This window comes from Siniperca chuatsi, linkage group LG2 (assembly GCF_020085105.1).
Source record: "Siniperca chuatsi isolate FFG_IHB_CAS linkage group LG2, ASM2008510v1, whole genome shotgun sequence".
Taxonomy (NCBI): Eukaryota; Metazoa; Chordata; class Actinopteri; order Centrarchiformes; family Sinipercidae; genus Siniperca; species Siniperca chuatsi.
The window spans coordinates 33,290,103-33,312,152 of NC_058043.1; the positions used below are offsets into that span (position 1 = coordinate 33,290,103).

Consider the following 22,050-nt stretch of genomic DNA (forward strand, 5'->3'; position numbering starts at 1 on the left):
TGTCATTGTCAAATTTTTGAAACTCTCAAATATCTATATCAGTATCAACCTGAGAAGTCCATTATCAGTCGGCTGTAGACAGACAGATAGACACTGTTCTCTTATATTACTCTATTATAGACATGAGTTGTTTTGGAGACTTTTGGTGGCAAATTATCTTCAGAGTTCGTTAGAAGAGGCAAAGTATTAATTTCATGATGTAGGGATTGTGTAATTCATGACAATTTATTTTTGTTACATTGAAACTGTATATTTGGTGTCTTAGCCGAAGGTGTAGACTTGAGACTTTGACTCAAATTGGACTTGCGTAACAAAAACAAGGACTTGAGTCTTGACATGGACTTCTCTGCTGTGTCTTGACATGCTGGAGACTCGGACTTGAGACGTGAAAGTAAAAGGTTTGAAGTCTCTAGTTTAAAATCACTGAACAATGAAAAATAAATACAACAGTGATATGCAGGTCTTGCACATGCAGCCACACACCTGAATATTGAATTAGTGGCTCCATGCATTAAAGGGGGACTCCACTTATTTTACACACCAAAGTCTGTTTACAGGTTTTGGGAAGATGCAAATAAAACTATTTTGACTTGAACTTGCCCCAAATTAGGCTACTTATAAACAGGTCTGCTTAAATCAATCACATAAATCAAAAATTTCATTAACAAGATACAACATTTAGGCTAGAAATCTGGTGCATATACTGTGTTTTGGTTTATTCAAACTGGTATCATTCAGGTTTTGAAAAATTGTGAAAACCTGACTTGCTTGTACCCTCCATATCCCTGAATCCAACTGACCCACTTCTATTACATGCCCTGAGATTGTTATTTATCATGTTAACAGGTTACAACTCAGCTTCCTTCCTTCACCGAGGCGTCCCACATGTTGTTCCATGCAGCAAATCCTCTAAGTGACAGACCAGACGACCCGCCTCCATCCCACCACAACCCACCAATGAGGCTGCAGAGCGGGGACGAGCCTTCAACAGCAGCCTCTTATTTCTCCCTACAGTAACCCTGTAACGCACACGGACAGTCATGTGACGGTCATATAGTACAACTCAGCAAGCGCTCAGTCCAGTCTGAACGCTGCTGCTGCTGCATGGCGAGTCTCAAGGGCAAAACCTGCTCAGGCAACAGACTGCCCCGTCGGATGCAACGGATAAAAATATTACTCCCCGCGCCTTTTGCATTGGGATTACATTTGCTTTGAGAGAACAAGGTAAGACTGGAAGTTAATTTTATATAATGATGGGCTCCAGGGTGCAGAGTGCGCGTACATCTGCTCGGTGCCATATGCTCCAGCAGGCTGGACGAAAACATGTTTACGTTGATAGCGGAGACGCGCGCCTACTCATGCGTTACGCACCGCTGTGGGGACGGACAGGAAAACACAGCACACAGACCTAAACTGTGGACTCTTATGGGGTTCGGATTTTGCTCTGGCTGTTTAACAACGGAATGTAGCCTAAATGAATGAATTTTGAACGAGTTTTGGTCTCTGTTTGCAGCTGCGCATGTATCGGGATTTATAAATTCTCCGAGCCATGCTGCCTACAAAATCTGATGGTGTTGAACAGTTAATGGTTATAATTGTAATTATTATTATTAGGCATATGCAAATACAAATATTTAAATTTGTTTAGTTATAATTGTAAGGCCACGGCTGTATAAGAATGTATAACCCAGTCATTATAAGAGATGATTTCCACGCTTTCCTCTCTATGAACATGTGAAATTAATCAAAATGTGCCCCGCGGAAGGCATGCAGTAATCCAACAGCCTGCACTTTTTAATGATAATTCTGATGACCGATATCTAAAATCGTCGTCTTCCCAACTTCAGAGGCAGCCATATGACCGATTTATTGATCTCTAATTGTCAAACAAGCAGGACAAGTGATTTACGCATGCAGCGGAGCACACACTGCTACCGGCTGCCACGTGCGGTGTTTTCACATATGAATGTTGACTTTTTTTTTTTTTTTTTGGCCGGGTTTACTCTCGGTCACTCGGATCATGCAGGGGCCCCTGGAAAGGGGCGGATAAAGGCATGTGGGATGGGAGGGGGCTAACCGACGCTCCTTTTCCAGGAAAGTAACCTATTTGGCCTATAGGCCTAGTCTAATTGTTGTTGTGCCACATGAAAAGCAACTACAGCCTACTGATCTATAAGCCATGGTGGCCTTAGCGAGCTAACCACTGCAACTTAAGAAAACACGTGCAAATAGACAAAACACAAGTCAATTAAGAAAACATTTTCACCAACTTGACAACACATGCGCAGCATTAATAAAAACATGTAGTAAAACAATGAATGAAAAAAGAATGACAAAATCACTACTGTAGTAATACCATAGATATCTATTTTCAGTATGTGAAAACTCTAGAATGATGTCTGAGCATACAAGAAAGTAAAGTAAAGACACTACAGTGTGTGAAAATTACAGTAATATCACAGGACAAAAGACAATAAACCATAACATATATAAACGTCCTCACAAAAAACTTTGTAGGGCTGCAACTAACAACTATTTTCATTATCGACTAATCTTTTGAATATTTTCTTGATTAATCGTTTGGTCATTAAAACAAGAAACCGTGAAAAATGTCCATCGCAGTATCCCTCAGCACAAGATGTCATCAAGTGTCTTGTTTTGTCCAACGAACAGTCCAAAACCTAAAAATATTACATTTATTAGAATGTAAGACCAAGAAGCAGCAAATTCTCACATTTGAGAACCTGGCTGGAATCATCAAATGTTTGGTGTTTTTGCTTGGGTCTCAAATTGTTGCAGATTAATTTCTTTTCGAATGACTGATTAATCAACTAATTGTTGCAGCTCTACTTGTAATACCAGAAAATGAAAACAAACTGAACTGTCATTGACTGAATTTTTAATTTCTGACTGCTACCACAGGTATAATCCTCACAGTCCACACAGAGTCTCTATAAATTCTGTTATGGTTATGCCACAGAAAATAAAAAGTAACAAGTTTCTATAGGATCACTGTAGTGATTTCTTGTTAGGGAATGATGTATTGTGAGAAAATAGTGCATATATTATTCACACATCTTTTACTAATGTGGTTTTGTGAAATGGATATTTTCTCCTCATAATGATGGTTATGGTGATTTTACACAGCAAAGTAGCCTACAGTATAAAGTACTGACAGCATCTCATATAGGCTGACAAATGCATTAGGAGATATGGCAGCTTAGACATTTTTCAGTAGATATACTGTATAATCACCTAACACTTTCTTTAAAGTCAGTCTCTGTCCTTTTGAATTTGAGCAGTAGGCACATGTGGGATTAATATTAACAGATTCCTCACTCTCTGTTTATTTTCTATTTAGACATACTGTATCCTGGCTGGAGACCTTGGATTGTAAGAGTGTTTCCCAGACGCTTACTTTTTCCACCCTCAGAGTGAACGGCAGGTGTTTCACTATCTCACCCGAGTGGGAGGTGTGGCCTTGGTGACCTGGGTTTGTTTGGCCTAACTTTCCCAGCAGTACAAGGAATAATTCTCTTACTAATCATCCTAAACACAGACTCCGAGTCCAACAAGGAGACAGCCGTTTGGCACTATCCAGGGATGGTAGATAACTCCCCAGTTAGCGAGGGGACTTTTCTTCCTTACAGTGGGTCTCCATCCGCCTACCGGCTGTCAGACATGGTGACAGACCTGGGCTCCTACCAGGTGACGCCGTCACCATTTTCAGAGGATGACTTGAGTGAGTCGTCCAGCCCTCGTTCCTGTTCCAGCCCAGACTCCCAGGTGCTCAGCTCCAGCTACGGCAGCAACTCTAGTGCTGAGAGCCAGGACAGCATCCTGGATCACCTGCTGTCCCAGGCCTCTTTAGGAGGTGTCAGCAGTGTGCCGGCAGGGTCTGTGGCACCTATACCATTATCCACTTTCCTCTGGGAATCACGGAGGGATGAGCCCTCCAAACGTGAGCCAATAAAGGAAGAAAATTTTGACTTCCTCACCTGGTCCAATGTGGAGACAGAGGAACAACTTGGAGGGTCCTTTCAGCCCACACTGGAAGAGATCGAAGAATTCCTGGAGGAGAATATGGAGGTGGTAACGATGAAGCAGGAGATCCGAGAGGGTTGTCTGGGGTTGGGAGTGGGACTGGAGGAGGCTCTTGGTCTAGAAGTTGGCCTGGAGTGGTGCAGGGAGGCCTCCCATGAACCTAAGCTAGAGCCAGAGGCCAAGTGTTTAGACCAAACTGTCCCCACCGCCAGCACTGCTGGCCTGGCCACTGCTGCCTCCAGTGAGACCAAAACTACATCAGTTAACCCCACACATGAATCCAGCACAGGGGCCAAGAAGGCATCAGCAGACAGTGGCACAAACAGTAGTGGGATGCCGGTCATCCTACAGATTCAACCCCTTCAGATCAAGCAGGAGCCCACAGTAGCTCCTCTTACCTCAGTAGCCCAGCCCCAACAGCCTGCCCCAGCCTCAGACATTAAAATTGCGCAGCTACTGGTCAACATCCAAGGTCAGACCTTTGCTCTGGTGCCCCACATCCTGCCCTCCCCCAGCCTTAACGTCTCCTCTAAGTTTGTACGCATTGCTCCTGTCCCAATTGCTGCCAAGCCTCTTGGGCTTGAGGAGAGCTCAGCCAGCCAGGGATCAGGGATTCTTGTTGGAGGTCAAAAGTTCCAGAAGAACCCGGTGGCGGATCTTATCAAAATGCACAAATGCACTTTTCCTGGCTGCTCCAAGATGTACACCAAGAGCAGCCACCTGAAGGCCCACCTGAGGAGGCACACGGGGGAGAAGCCTTTCGCCTGCAACTGGCAGGGCTGTGGATGGAGGTGGGTACTCTATGTACATTTAATATGTACAAGCCACTAGCTGGCAGCATCAAACATTCACAGAATATTCTCTGCTCATTCAAAATTACTGTAATTGAACACTGCAGCTTTTTATGTTTATGCTTTTGTTATTTTACCAGATTAGTCTTAGAGATTGACTCATATTTGACTGGTTGTATAAAGCCTGTTTAAAGGTTTGTTTATTTGCAGGACTGAGCAATAACAGCAGACTTGAGCATGCATGTGTAGGATTTAAAAGAGCTTAACCCCCATTTGTTAGAGTAGCCTATTTGGAAGCAGCAGTAATTATATGTCAGTGAGGCACATCTATGTGCTGTGCATGGTGTCATGTTGCTGAATGGAACCAAGTGTGGTGCAGATTTTTACTGACACTTGAACTGACCTGTCACTTTGGGTCATCTGTTTGCACTGGCTAGGGGACTTTGAGGGTCTTGAGAGCCCCCCCCCACACACACACACACACACACACACCCTCCCAAAGCTCCAAGCAACTCAAAGGTAGAAAAACAGCTCTACAACATGAATGTCATTATTCATAATAGAGTTCATTACCATGGAAGCGAGGCTTTACTGGGTTTCTGTTTGTGGAATGCCAGCAGTGTACTTCAGCAACGAGACAGGACGCTCACAGTTACTCAAGGATCTGTAATAGAATGCTGAGGAAAAACAATCATACTGTTTTCTTTTCACTAAGCCCTGGAGCTGAAAAGCTCTTAATGGGTGTCATGCAGCCTCCCAAGTGTTAATTGGAACGATGTGAGGTGGTGGCTGTATAGACGGGTTTGCTTGCACAATCACACTTCTTGTCAGGCGTGAGCTATCTGGGATGTGCAAGAATAGCTGGGGTGTCTTTTTTTGCAGATGTAAACTAAATCTGGGACGGAGCATGTGGACTGCAGTCACATGGGCACAACATGGGCACCTCCTGTTGAGACTCGACAGCTGTGCAGTTGCTGGGGCAGTATGAGTGTGCGTGCGTGTGTGTATTTGTGTATGCTAAGAATAAAGCAGCAAGATCTAATTTGGAACCTGCTGTGTGTAATGGAGAAAGGCAGAGAGAGAACTTGGATGTCTTCATAAGTGAGGCAATTTCGTTACTTATTAAAGTGAAGCATCTTTTTACATTCATCCCTCTGAAAGTGTGTGTGTGATGGAGTGTGACTTGAGCCCAGAGTTGAGCTGGCCGTTTTCCTGAGGACGTCAGGTCAGCTAAATGAGACTGACGCAAACTGTTAAAGTTAGTGCAATGTTTGACTTCCTCCTACATGTTCTTTTTAACTAGTGGTTCCTAACTGGTGGGTCCTCAGAATAGTGGGACAATAGGATTGTGTGCGTGTAAGACAACTTTGTCAAAAAACACATAATTTTGAATTTGAGTGAATTTACGGTCCAGCACTTTTAATTCCAATTTTCTGCTGCAGAGTAGGGATGTCGTTTGTAAGTAAGTGAAGTTTGAACAAGTGAGAACATAATTCGTTCAAATGAATTTGAATGCAACCCATGTAGCCCAATCCTAAACAATGCTGTGAAATTGATGTGGCTCTGTTCATTTGTGGTGCCTCCACTGCTTCACTTGAGTGACAAGTTGACAGGTGACAGCCTTACTTTAGTCAAAATGCTTCTCAGGTGGTTTATTATCATGATTATCCATTCAGCACAGCTTGCTAGTTTCCTCTATTGTGTTAACAAAGAGAGCAACAATTTTCCTGTTTACTCATAGGGCAACATGGCATGTGTAATAGATCAGAGTCAGTGAATTTTATTGAACCCCCGACTGTAGTACAAGGCACAGCCTGTGATGCTTATACACTGCCTATACAAGTGACTATATGCCTAATAGTGCCAATTCAATTTTCATTTTTTCCTCATTCAACTGGTAAAAAAATAAAGTGACAGCCCTACTGCAGAGTGACTAGTGGGTGTCTGTTACTGTTTTTCCAAAAGAAACCTACTGATAAGGCAAATAGGCCAACTCACTGGATATTTGGACAAACATAGACTAGCTTTGGGTGAAAAGCTTTGGTTGAAAATTAGTTTTCTGCTCTGTATCCTTTTTTAGCAGACCAACTGTTATAACCCTGTTCTGGTTATTAACGTATGCCTGAGTAAGCCTAATATAGTTGTAATTGCTATTTCCAAGCTTTTAATATTGTTGGTTTTTAAGCAATATTTTGCTGCAATAGAGTTGCGAAGTGGGGGATGTTTTGATGTCCAGGGAATTCCCTGGAAGTAAATGTCTTGTTCATTTTTTCCATAGAAATTTCCCTCATTGAATCATCAGTAAAAAAGAAATTGTGTTAGAAAATTCAAACGTTCAAGTTCTTTTATTGTCATGTAAATAACAACTACAGTTAAGCAGTTGTTGGCAATGAAATTCTTAGATCTCAGGCTCCCTCCAACTATGGTCTTACAGACATATACACAAGCGTGAATTCGCTATAGCTGCGACCACGTGCATGCATCCATGCATTCACCCACACACACAATCTCACACTTGACCTCCCTGGCAAATTTGGAAGTTATGCACCTTTTTGCGATAAGCCACTCCCATTGCAAGCCCCCTTTTAGCCAATTTGCATGAACACAAACACACACAGCAACTATGGTGAAAGTGTTGTGTTCCCAGTTATAACGACAAATAGCTGAATTTGCTACAGCTATGATTTGCGCTTCTGACTAGCCTTCTTCTCCATAGCAACAGCAGCTGAGGCTCATGGGTGCTATAACAAACTATTGCAAAAAACATGATTTATGAGTTAACAAAGACTTTGAAATGGCAGTTTACTGTGGGGAAAAATACCAGCAGCTCCTCACACTTTGTAAGTCTATGCTAATTATTTCATTGGACTTTATTTTTATTTTATAAAGTTAAATTTAATGGGTGTTAAGTTAGCCTGTGTGTAAACCATTACTTAATGAATAAGGAGAAATATGAACCCTAATACTAGACCATTTGGGGACCACTGCTCTTAACATTCCACACACACTCACATGGTGTGTGTTTTTTATGTGCCTTGCAAGTGTACATTGATCTATGCTTACATTTACATGTGCATGTCACAAACTATCCCAACCAGCAAGCCGTTATGCAATTTGGCTTCTACCTGCCACAGCTTGCAGAGTCTTGGAGGATTCTCCTCTTTTAAACATTCAATCATTTATAAACCCTTCTTTTGCATGCAGGTACTGAGTGATCAGTAATATCCCTTAAAAGCTTTGTATTGGTCCATTTGACTATAGTACCAACCTGGCAACCTGCCACCAATCATGTACTATACTTGTAATGCTGTGTGTGTCCTATTACATGAGGGGAGCTGCAGAAATTTGTGCAGTAGTAATCCAGACTGTGTGTTCCAACTAACAAAGAGCTCTTGTCTGTACACAAAAGGCAGGATGTAGTTTGGATGGAAGTGTGTGTGAGAACTTGTGTGTGTAACTCACTGTATGTGCTGGGGTAAACGATGGGGCCAAACAAAGGAAAAAAAGTTGGGAAAAATGTGAGAGAAGCAAGCAAACGGAGTGAGCAGCAGAGAGTAACTGAGAAAAAAAAAAACATTTAAAAAAAGAAAAGACAGGAGAAAAAGTGCTGCTGGTGGTGGTGGCATAGAGGGTGGAGAAGAGTAGATAGAAGGGGAGAAAAGGGCCTGTTTCAGTTTTGCACACAATCACTTGAAGGGCGCAGCAGTGAGGAAGTGGAGCGAACAAAGACAAAGTGTTGAATAGTTACCATGACTGTGGGCTAGGAACGTCCGGCTGCCACACTGCATGAAAGGGAAGAGAGGGATCAGTCAAGGTTCCTCTCAGGCTGGGAGGAACAGGAGGCACTGAGTGCGGAACTGTATATTCAAATATACAAGTACAAGTATAGAAATATCACTCCAGACACAACAAAATTTACAGTGCAAAGAGTTTCTTCCAAGTTGATCAATCTCCCAAAATTTCTCATTGCTGGTCAGCTTAGCTCTTAATACTGTGAGAACATAGACACCAGAACCATTCTCATGTCCCCAGTACTGTTGATCAATGGCTCCAGTGCTCCATGCTAACACCAATACTGTGTTAAATGCTAGCTGGGCACTAGCATCACCCATCTACAGTAACTGTTGGTAACCATTGTTTTTGTCATATGGCATGAAGATTCGTAGAATTTAAAACAAAATTATTATTAACTTATTATTATTATTAACTTAGCATAACCATGGATGGACTGGATTTAGACAGTTAGGGGGCCGCCAGGCAAAAATTAGCTGTCAGGCCCCTATTGACCCCTGCCCCCGACAAATTTATTTTGTAATGTCCACCATGTGTGTATAGTATAAACTAATATAATTAAGGTCTTAGATATAGGTTATAACACAGGGCCCCTGTACAAATGACCAAAAACCAAGTGAAATGCAGTGAACCAGGAGCTTGTGGGGCCCCTGCGGGGGCCTGGGCAGTTTTCCCAGTTGGTCATCCGGCCTTGAGCACAGCTGATACAGCCACATCCTTTTGGAGGGATCATTTAGTGAGCACTCATCAGAATCAGAATCGGGCTATTGCCAAGTAAGTTTTCACATACAAGGAATTTGCTTTGATATTTTGCATAACAATGAACATAGTAAAAGAAGAAAACAAGTACTACAAAAGTGAAGAAGTATAATATAAAATTGAAAACTTGACAATTAAAATATGAAAAAATAATGAAAGAGCTGTAAAGTTTGTGCAGGAAGGTGCAAAATATTGACCAAGGAATGTGCACACAGCATCACAGTTATTACATTGCATCACAGTATGAAGTATGAGGAATATGTGCAATGTGCAGAGATAATAGTACAAGAAATGTGCGTTAATGTAACCCATTGAGACAGATTTGGAGACGCGGAAAGAAACAGTTTTTGTGGCTTGAGGTTTTGGTCCTGATGGAGCGCAGCCTCCTGCCGGAGGGGAGTGTCTCAAAATGTTTGTGTCCAGGATGGGAGGGGTCAGCCACAGTCTTTCCTGCTCGCCTCAGAGTCCTGGAGGGATGGTAGATTGCAACCATTCACCTTCTCAGCAGAGCGAATGAAACGCTGCAGTTTGCCCTTGTCCTTGGCAGTGGCAGGAGCGTACCAGATGGTGATAGAGGAGGTGAGGATGGACTCAATGATGGCGGTGTAGAAATGCACCATCATTGACCTTGGCAGGTTGAATTTCTATAGCTGCCGCAGGAAGTACATCCTCTGCTGTGCTTTCTTGGTGAGAGGTGCTGGGTGATGATGGTGCCCAGTAAGGGGAAGGACTCCACAGTGTCGACAGGGGATCCTCATTCACTCTTCTTCCTTGAAGTGATTTTTAGTTTTGTAGTGGTACCCAAAGAAAGATGCTCAGATTCACAAATGCAGTCCAGCAAACAGAGTTTGTGCTGCAGGGTGCCTGTAGATCACACAAAGAGAACTTGAATTCATAACAGAAGTTATCTCATTGCACTTTTCATATAGAGCAGGTCTAGACCGTACTCTATAATATTATTTACAGAGAGCCAACAAGCAAGCACTTGGCGGCAGTGGCAAGGAAAAATTTCCAACAAGCAGAAACCTCGAGCAGAACCTAGGCTCAAGGTGGGCGGCCATCTGCCCCGACCAGTTGGGTTGAGAGAGAGTGGAGGAGAGGGGAGAGAGAAAGAAAGAGAGAGAGAGCAGGAGGAAAGAGAACATAAAGTAGCACAATGCAAATTCCACATAGAGATTTAAAATAATAGCAATGGCAATGATAGTGGTATTAATATTAATAAAAATAATAATAGTAATAATAATGATAGCAATAGTAATAATAATAAGACTAATAATAATAATAATTGTAGTAGCAGTTGTTGAGCAGGGCAACACCGGGCCAGCAGGTGGCCCACAACCACAGATCCAGTCTCTGCAGCTCCTGAGGCAGAAATATCTGCTGAAAGCGACAGAAGGAGAGAGGAGAGAGATGAGAAAGCACAAAACTATGGGAGAAAGAAGATGTCGAGTTAGTAAAATGCCATAATGGGATAAGAATGCATACAGAGGGAGAGGGAGGAGATAGGTGCATTATGGGAAGTCTCCCGGCAGTTTAGGCCTATAGCAGCATAACTAACTATAAGCTTTATAGCAAAGCAGAGGAAAGTCTTAAGCCTACTCTTAAATGTGGAGATGGTGTCTCCCAAACCCAAACTGGGACCTGATTCCACAGGAGAGGAGCTTGATAGCTTAAGGAAATGGAAGGGTAAGAACATTGTCTTTTTCATTTCTGTTCATTTTAAACACCATTACCAATTTAAAGTTTGCATTATCATCAGCGTTTTCGCATCTACCAAGGGTTGTCAGTAGTCATATGAAAGCATCTCTTCCTATGTGGCACTACAATTTCGCTTTGTCACATCCTGTAGGAGTCCACTTAGAGCTTTAGAGCACATAGAGCTTTAAATCAGTCTCCCATCATGCACTGATCCAATGGGAATAGGGTAGGTAGTCCCTGCTAGTTGAGAACAATCATGTCATACCTTGTGTCAGTTTTGCTAATAACTTGCTTCATTGTTAGCATGGAGCTATTCACTACGCAATTTTACATTGATTGCAGATTTAAAAGATGCCTAAATGTTATAACTGTCCAGTACAATCGATGTCTCTGGTACATATTTTTGCTTCATAGAGAGCATGATATTGTCAAACTTAGGCTGTGTTACTCAATCTCTTTCAATGTCAGAAGAAGAGGTCTGCGCAGGATCGACTGATTTTCATTCCTGCCTGCTTCTACAGATGTGCCAACCCAATCCAACACTGTTTTCTATTGAAAATCAGTCTGCAGTGTAGCCTTTTGGGATGTTTTTTTAATCTGAAGACGTAAATTCATTTATTCAACCGTTGAACTAAAAACAAAACCGTTTAAAAGAAAGAAACTGATTCAGTTGGGATAAAAACATTATAAATCCTGTCTGTTTCTCTGATACTTTGTCATTTCGCATAGCAACAGATCCAAACTAGATGTTGGAAGGTCAGACTTCAGAGTGGCAGTCTGTGTTACTGTACATAGTGTTACTGTTTACAGAATGAGACCATCTCTACAAACTATGTAAAACAGTTTGTAGATTGGATTTGGATGCACACCATTTACTGGGAGACAGTGCATTATATGAAGCCTTTGTTTTAAGCCATTAGCCTCTTTTATTTTCATCCCACTTCCATCCTGAGATGATGATGCTGACTGCCCGCCCCACATTACAGTAAATATATCCTGCACATGCAGCATATGTGTTGGTTCTCATGGGATCCCAATCCCATTCACTCATCTTGTCAGAAAATATGACTGGACAGAAAGTCAAAACCTCTGTCAAATAACTGTCCATCTACCCAAGTCACTGTGTAGACTCTGCTTATTCACATTTTTACTATCAACTATGGGGTGTAGGTTTTGGGTGGTGTTGGTATGGTTTTATTGGTAGTGTCTCCATGTATTAACTGCTTAATCATGCCTATCAGTGATGGGAATTCCGGCTCGTTTTAGTGAGCCAGATCATTTGGCTCAGCTCAGCAATAAGATCCGGTTCTTTTGGCTCCCAACTGGCTCTTCATTTAGTACCACTTCTGTTGGTCACTAGTGATATGTCAGTCGCGAGCCGGCTCCCGTCTGAGAGCGATTTCTTTTTTCTTTTCTTTTTTTGTAAATGAATAAGACAGAATAATAGGATGATCCTATAATGTATTTCTTAAATATGATCCAGACATCTCATTTTGGTAGTAACATTAAGAGCCAAGCATGAAAAACAAATGCATGACGATGAACAAATAACATTTTTGAACAGAGCAGAAATATTTTTTGTTTCATATTATATCATACAAATGAAATTTAAATATGTGTCTGTATAGAGTTATGTAATTATTTATTAACCACACTATTTCATTAGTAGGGTGTTATTTTTGCTATCCAACTAGGATAGTTATTCTTGACATACCCCACTTTTTAACTATCAATATGACAGAATATTTCAATGTATTGCAGATGAAGAATCTTTTATATTTACTTCTTGCAACAAATAAACTTGTTTAGGGAATGGCATTGCCTATTACTACAGTAGCATTACTTTAGCTGTTAGACGTAACCTTGTTGTATCTACATATAAGCTTGTTGTATCTACATATGACTGAGAGTACAACGGGTATTTACTGCAGCTCCTTATGTGTTGCTGCTTAATAACAGGGTGCAATTGTATCGATTCATCATCTTGTCAGGTCAGCAGAGCAACATCTGGGATGCAGAGCCTGGCTGGGGACAGTCAGTTTCAGAGAACTAGGTTACTGGGAAGAAACCCCAGAGCTGTCATCCCTGTGGTTCCAGCCAAGTAGCGTATGCCTTGCATGCTAACCCTGCTGTGATGTTTTGCTTGTCTAAATGAGTTACAGGCAAATGAGTTGTAGTATCAACATGTGAAGCATTCTTGCTCATAACAGATAATTACACTGTGGGGCTCGGGGAGGAAATATCTGGCCTCGGCAGCCGTTGTGTACATGTTGGGAAAAACAGGGAGTTGCCAAAACTCAATACAAAATAACAGCGTGAGGGCGGTGGGAAGATCAAAGTTTTTGTCTCTGATTGTATCATATAGGCACTTGGCAAGCTGTGAAATATCCTTAGAACACACATAGGGATCTAAAGACGAATGTTTTCTGATCCATTGTCATTGTTTGTTGTGAAGAGCCAAGAAGAATAGTTTCCTCATGAACAGAACAACAGTTTCTGGATGTGTTATGTAACTGGTTTGACACAAGTGAAGTAGCCTGTACATATAAATTAGGGCTTTTCTTCTCTTATCATTCACATTCTGCAAAGGTGGGACAAAGTCATTGTTTTGCAAGTGACAGGTAAGTCTCAAGTCTTGGCTATGATGTGCAAGGCAAGTTTATTTGTATAGCGCATTTCAACAACAAGGCAATTCAAAGTGCTTTACATAAAACATAAAAGCAACATAAGGCAATATAAAAAGACATTTAAATACACTTAAAAAGAGTGACAGGAGAGTAAACGTTACAGTGCAGTGTAAGAAGTTAATCATTATTTGATTTAATAAAAGGTTGCGGCAAACAGGAAAGTCTTCAGCCCTGATTTAAAAGAACTGAGAGTTGCAGCAGACCTGCAGTTTTCTGGGAGTTTGTTCCAGATATGTGGTGCATAAAAACTGAATGCTGCTTCTCCATGTTAGGCTTTGACTCTGGGGACAGAAAGCAGACCTGTCCCAGACGACCTGAGAGGTCTGGATGGTTCATAATATAGCAGAAGATCAGAAATGTACTTTTTATAAACCAACAGTAGTATCTTGAAATCAATTATTTGACAGACAGGAAGCCAGTGTAAAGACCTTAGAACTGGAGTGGTGTGATCCATTTTCTTGGTCTTAGTGAGGACTCGAGTAGCAGCGTTCTGAATCAGCTGCAGCTGTCTGAACGAATTTTTAGAGAGACCATTAAAGACACCGCTACAGTAGTTTAGTCTACTGAAGATAAATGCATGGACACGTTTTTCCAAATCCTGCTGAGACATAGACCTGAATTTCAACAGCCACATTGAGAAAATTACAAAGTCAGCCTACTATCACCTTAAGAAAATATCAAGGATTAAAGGACTTGAATCCATGACTACACCAAGATTTCTGGCTTGGTTTGTGGTTTTTAACATTACTGATTGAAGCTGAGAGCTGACTTTTAACCGTTCCTCCTTGGCTCCAAAAACAATGACTTCAGTTTTATCTTTGTTTAATTAAAGAAAATTCTGGCACATCCAATCACTGATTTGTTCAATGCAATTACTCTGCGCTTGTATTGGACCATAGTCCCCTGTTAACATTGTTATGTATGTGACATTGTTATGTATGTAATTATGGGAACATATTTTGTTGTTTTCCATAATCTGAGCCAGTGGTAGCATGACAGAAGAGGCCCCAGAATGGAGCCTTGGGGAACTCCACGTGTAATTTTTATCCACTTGGATGTGTAAACCTATAGACACAAAGTAGTGACTTTAAGAGTGGCTTGATGACTGCAGTTTTCAGGGCCTGTGGGAAGACACCCGAGAGAAGAGATGTGTTGACAATTTGTAGAAGGTCTGAGGCCATGCAATTATAAACATTTTTGAAAAAGCCTGTTGGCAGAATAACAAGGCAGCAGGAGGATGATTTCAGATGCTGTATAATGTCCTCCAAGTTTTTATGGTTAATAGGATCAAATTGTGTCATGCTATTTTAATTGATTTTAAGTGGACACAGGGACAACACATATCCTGTACCTGACATGGAGGCACTGACTGCCTGTCTAATTTTCTTAATTTTGTCAGTGAAGAAGGAGGCAAATTCATTGCAGGCCCTGGTAGAGAGAAGTTCAGAGGCTACTGACACAGGAGGGTTTGTTAGCCTGTTGACAGTAGCAAACAAGGCATGTGCATTAACATTGTTTTTGGCGATGACGTCAGAGACGAAGGACCGCCTCGCATTTCTCAATTCTAAATTATAAATGCGTAGCCTCTTTTTATTAATGTCATAATGAACCTGGATATTTGTTTTTCGCTACCTGCATTCAGCTTTTTGACACTTTTTTTGTTCTTACCAGCGTGGCATTTCTCTATAGAGATCTTTTCTTACCAGAGACAGCCCTCACCTTAGTGGGTGCAATGGCATCAATAACATTTGTAATTTTAGAATTGAAATTATCTACAAGCTCAGACCCAAGAGAAGGTGGGTGTGGAAGACAAAGCCTGAATAAATATTTCACTGGTGTTTTCAGTGATATACCTTTTTTTGATTACCTCTGATTGAACATTTGTGTGCACGGAGATAGCACTCTCAAAGAAAACACATGAATGATCAGAGAGAGCAACATCAACCACCACAACCTTAGAAATGTTACGACCTTTGGAGATGATTAAGTCCTGAGTGTGCCCCTTGTTGTGTGTGGGCTCCGTCACATGCCGAGTCAGTCCATAGTTATCAAGAACACAACACAGTTTTTAATCCCTCTGCCCTGGAGGTTGTCAACATGGATGTTAAAATCATCAACAATGACTACACAGTCAAAGTCAATGCAGATTATAGACGGCAGTTCAGTAAAGTCATTAACACAGTATTTAGGTGGCCTGTAGATAAGAACCACATATTCATTCATATTCATATTCACGCATTCTTGCATTGGAGGGAATCATTAAAAAAAATGGCAACTCCACCTCCTTTCTTATGCACTCTAGCTTTGCTCATAAAACTGAAGTTGGGGGTAGACTTGATAAGAACAGCTACACTGTTACACTCTTGTGTCTTGTCCTTGGCAGAGGGAACAGATGGGTGACGCAGGAAGTAAAATAGGTTAAAGATGAACAATTTTACTCCTGACTTGTTAAGGCAAAGTCCATCTGCCTTAAAAGATGTCTGCGGTCCCAGAAAAAGTTAAAATTGTCAATATAGTGCACTGAATGGACGGTGCCTGCAGCTGAGAGCCATATGTTTAATGCCAACAATCTGCTGAATCTCTCAACTCCTCGTCTGACTGGTGGTAGAGGGCCACTGACAAACACCTCTGACCAAAGAGCTGACTGCGTTCAACAAATCAGTAAAGTCTCGTTTCAGCATTTCAGACTGTTGTTTCACAACATTATTGGTCCCTGCACGCAGAATATTATTTTCCACATTTGGGTGTTCAGCCACGATATGCACGATTCCTTCTGTCAAGTCAGAGACCGTATCCTTGGGATAGCAGAGTATTTTGGTGTTCTTACTGCACATGCTTCTTGCATGTGCAGTAAGAACAGCAAAATCACCCACAGCAAAATCACCCACAATCAGAGTTTAAGGCCCGATAGTTAGCTTTCCCTGTAGCCTTTTATTTTCTGATTTAATCACAGTCCTTACCGTGCTATGTGAAGATGAGAGGTTATCCAGGTCATCAGACAGAGATCCAAGATCCTGCAACAGTGGAGCAAATTTGTTCTGCAGTTACACACTTGGTTGTTGGGGAGGTTTGTTGCTAACTCTTCCTATCGCATCACAAATCTCAGGGTGCTGGGCTCTGCTGTTACTCGTCCCCCCATTTCCCAGGGAAATGATTTACTCTTAGGCTTTGCACCAAGAGAGTTCCAGGGAGGACTATCACTGTTAGATTTATCACCCGGTACACAGTCCTCCTGTTTCTTGGTAGTCTCGTTGGTGCTAATTAGCTGTGTGTTAGCATGCTCTTGTCCACTGCTTTGAGTCCTTAGTAAAGTGGTGTCGTTACCACATAGTCCATTAAACTTCCATGTTCACTTTTAACAGGTGGATTTTGGTTTCCAGCACTGCAATTTTCTGTAGAGGTTTGTGGAAGTCGTCTGTGGAGAAGGGAGGCATCTTGTTGCTAATTAGCTTTAGCTAAGTATCCAGTCATTGCAGTACAGGCTTGTGCTGTTGGTAGGCCACACTCACATAGTACTGAGGAGGTCATAAAAGTGCTGAATATATGGCAGTAGCTTACTTTATCTGAATAAATTACATTTCTAATGATTTATAATTTATAGCTCATAATTTATAGCAGAAAAAACAACATTATCAGCAAAAGAATGCAAGCAGAGGCGAGAGCAAGCAGCAAAGCGTCTGCACTGTAAGAAAGCAGGAAGCCAAGTCAACACTCAAGTTCAAGTCCTAAACTTTGTGTTTCGGGTGTTAAACAAGTCATCATGTGCCCATCACCAAATTTAATGTCATTTGAATTTTATTCACACTTAGACAAGGCTGGCAACTTTTCAGTTTAGTTTGGAGTGAGATTTGGTATCGGTGAAGTTGGTGCATCTTATGAGCAGGCCTTCCGTGACATAACCCACTGCAGGGGTCAGGGTTATCACCCTTTAACCCCCAGGAATTTTGTTTAAAAAGTTCAGCAGCCAAATTCACAATTTTAAAGCATGTATAGATGAAAAGCCAAATCAATAAGTATGGTTGATACATACTTGCCAACCTCCAGACATCATAGCCTAAACTGGGAGACCAAACCTAACCAGGGTATCTGGGGATCTGAGCTTCCCTGCCTTCTAATGAATTTATGGAGTCATTTTTTTTGGCATTGAAAAATGGGTCTCTCAGGAGAATCTGGAGGGTTAATATATGAGCGGATATGATTGAATTTTGTTCACATATATTGTTAACGGATGCTATTGATGATTTGATTTTCAAATTTGTAGTACTCACCTCAATGGCGTAACATAACACAAGGGCTCGTAGCATTTCTACATGCTTTTATGATAATATTTAAGATGGCTATCATGCTTAGTTTAATCATTCTGCCAAAAAAGTGGTAAATTTTCATCATACTCTGCATGTTTAACCCAGAACCCTACTGAACATCACATGCTGTGGTGTTCAATTAGGGATGTAAGCTATACTTTGAAGTTGAGGACTCGAAGATCTATGGCACATTATTTATGGCACTATCAACAGATAATGTTCCATTTGCAACTTCAATCACAACATATAAGAAATGTATCAAAATATGAAATATATATTTTAAGAAGTCACACACTGTCAATAGTTTTTATCAAGATCACTGTAAATGAATGTTAGCTTTTGTTATGTTCAAATCCAGTGTCTAGTACTCTTTATTATGAATACATTATGATTATACCTTGCCAATGTAACTCAAAATACATGCCTTTTTAACTCCCTTTTTTAATAATATAAAAAAAACATTGTATGGCCACCATCTCATTGTCTTAAATCTAATGGCTTATATAAGAACATAATCCTTCTTACCTTCATGTATCCATACTTAACATTTTAAGATGGTAAAAGACATCAATTAATCAATGACACAGAGATTAATTCATCAAACTTGCTGTTGTTGGCGACACGTTTTTATTTTTCTGTCACAAAACTCTAGTCACAAACTATCTGCGACCCACAGCGTGAAAGTGGGTCCACTTGATTACTGTCTCGGCATACACTGGTGTTGCATCAGCTGGGTGGAGTTGATTCGCACCGCAACATTATCAGTTAAATACATTTATTTTTCATTGTGTGAGAAAATGGATGTGTGGCATGAGAGCGTGTGAAAAGTGTCAATTGCGTGAGTGAATGCATGAGAGTTGGCAGCCCTGCTTAGAGTTAGTATAGTAAATTTACATAAATAACAAATTACTTTAAGTATTTGTTTTTATGGCTTTAAACTACATTTTAGAACAAAAGCAAAATGATCAGGAGTGCATTGGGGTTCGATAGCATTTTATTAAATCTGAATCTTGTTTTGAATTTCTTACTGAATCCTTATTCACTATGTACTTTTTGTTGGCTGAGAAGACAGAAACACTTCAGTTTTTAGTGGCAGCGTAGTTTTTGGTCATAACCCATCCTGAAAATGAGCAGCAGAAGATATGACAAGCTTGCAGTAAGTAAATAATTGATATGATATAAATGAAAGTTTAACTGGGAGATTCTGACAACTGAAATTGATGTGCCGCAGCTAGATTGTTTCACAGGAGAAGACTCACCACTCTGTTTGTCTTGTTGAACTACAAAAACACAATCCACACTCAATATTAGGATGAGTGATGATTTGATTGATTAAAAGTATATCCGTTGTCAGGAAAAACAAAAGTTGAGTTGCTACACACTTTTTAATGATATAAATTTTAGTCTTTGGGTTTTGGAAAGATATCAAGTCATTCACAGTCAAAAGGCTAAAGTCCAAGTGAAGTCATGAATCATTAGTGTTAAAGTCAAAGTCGAGTTGCAAGTCTTTTATGATTTTGTCAAGTCGAGTCTAAGGTCATCAGCTTCGTGACTCGAGTCCAAGTCATATCACATGAGTCCACACCTTTGACTTTCTGCATTTGCCTTTGCCAAATATAAAACATCTCCTCTTCTTCCTTTCAGGTTTTCACGATCGGACGAGCTGTCTCGACACCGACGGTCCCACTCGGGTGTCAAGCCCTACCAGTGTCCAGTGTGTGAGAAGAAGTTCGCCCGCAGTGACCACCTGTCAAAACACATCAAAGTCCACCGTTTTCCACGAAGCAGTCGGACAGTTCGCTCAGCAAACTGACGCCCCGCTCGGATCACTCGTATCACTGGGAATGCTGACATCACTATCAGACATAGGCCGTGGGAGCAAGGTGTGAGTGTGAACGTAAGGGTGTGTGCACAAATGTTTGCGCTTTCATCAAGCAAATTCAAATTTGCTTGATGAAGCACGCCTTGCTTTTTGTTTCAGCAGTCTGTGATTGCTCTAATTTATTGTACAAAAGTAAACCAACACAGTTACCATCCTGTAATCAGCTAAAGATTGTTGTTGCTGTTGGTGCTTTGGTATGTTGTACACCTTATGTTTGTTCTGTCCTTATCACCTGCCTCAGCAGAAGATAAGATAAACTTATTTTCATTCAGTCTGGATTATGTGATAATTTTGGTAATAGCCTTGCATGTCCATTCTATCTGGATAAAAACAACTGCCTTTTATCTTCCTGAAAGCTGCCAGTGTCTTGGACATTCCTGATCTTATGCAATGTTTAGGAAGTCAGAGTGAAGTTCATTCGGATCCTCATTACTCTTCCTGGGGTCCACAGAGGTTTCTCCTGTGAGGTTTCTCTGATAACTTTGTCCTAGTTTTTGCTGCCTTGCACCACAGTTCATTGACAGTACGGTTGAAGAATACCTTTAATTATTCAACTTGGCGTTGATGCACAGGAAGAGACCTCTTCTAATATGTGGACATAACAAAGTAAGGGAAATCTCACGATAAGCTACCGGGACTCCTCTCATCACATTTTACAGCAACTTTGTGAACCTGCTGAGACACAGGGAGGAGGAAAATGACAGAGCAACACAAGAAATGCAAAAGTGAAACACAACTAAAAGGTTAAGTGCACAGTGATTGTTAAATAGGCCTTCTGATCAGTGTTACATGACCTTTTTTCGTTGTTTTATTAAGCTAAGTCATGTGTACGTACTTGCTGGTCTTCTATTTTTTTCTTGCTTTTCTGGCCTTACAGTACCACAAAATCCTTACTGGAGAGCCAAATGATTTGGGAAAAGGCTTTTCAGTTATCCATATTTTAATAAGAAGTAAAGTGACTGTTAAAAAGGTGTCATAATAAGGCCCATGTCAGTCAGCACATAGCCACAGAACTGAATGTCTCAGTCTGCTATTATTATTTGAACTATTATTTTGCTGACAACTCGACACAAAATCTGCCTCAACTCTGCTTTATCTGTTACTGGAGACACCCTGATCGCCTTTGACCTCAGCTGGCAGTTATGTTATGTTGAGGTGACACACTACACACCTTGGTGCTGAACTATCAGGAGGATGAGCTTCTGTATGTATCTGTAATTGTAGTCACAACTTCCCTTTTGAGGCCATCACACGTTCTAATGCCCTAACTGTTCTCAAACATAGTTTGCTATGTGTACCACGCCCCGCTGTGAATATGTAGGGGTGTGACAATGCCGTCCGTGTGTGATTCATGTATGTGAAGAGACAACAAGCAGGGGTACACTACGTTGTACATCATTCCTTTCATTCAATTTATGAATTTTTAATGCTTGTGTGAACACAGGTGTTTTACCGCATCCTATGAATGTATGTAAATATGCAGGAGTGTACATCGCTGCATCCAGGAAACACACAGAGACTATTCTGATACCATATCTTAAAACAAATCAGTGGTTGTGAAGATTTCTAGTGTCAACCCTAAATGTGTACATAACGTAATGTTTCAGTACATATGAATATATTATATATATATTTTCTTTGTTCTATCCAAGATGCATTTACAAATAAAACTGAAAAGAAACAACCGTGTAAGCTAAGTTTCTCCAAGGAAATGAATGTGCCTGTGGTAAGTTGTTGATCTACAGTATAAATACATGGTGATTGTCCTTTATCTGCTGTATCTACATGGTGAAATAAAGGACCTGACCTCATCCTGAGACCAACTCATTTCAAATTTAGACCTACAAGATGCATCTTTCATGTGTTTTGATGATCACAGCCTAGCTGCTAACACTGTCTGACTCCACACATACTGTTTAACCAGGGCTGGTTTGTATACAAGTCCCAGGTGGGTCACTATAATCACAGCTAACATAGCATCCTTTTAGATTCACATCAGTGTACAAAATTTTCGTTGTGACCTCCAGCACTGTTGACCCCCTGCTGACACACACGAGGACCAGACTTTGTTGCTGCATCTAAAGTTGCAAATG

General features: G+C 40.9%; 1 protein-coding gene across 1 annotated transcript; it reads left to right on the top strand.

The window, feature by feature from the left end:
• Positions 1-962: 962 nt before the first annotated feature.
• klf15 (Kruppel-like factor 15) lies at positions 963-21,768 on the top strand. The gene is made up of 3 exons (XM_044172004.1): positions 963-1,224; positions 3,362-4,835; positions 19,720-21,768. The coding sequence occupies exons 2-3, from the start codon at positions 3,604-3,606 to the stop codon at positions 19,886-19,888; spliced, it is 1,401 nt and encodes a 466-aa protein (XP_044027939.1). The 5' UTR covers positions 963-1,224; positions 3,362-3,603; the 3' UTR covers positions 19,889-21,768.
• Positions 21,769-22,050: the final 282 nt, after the last annotated feature.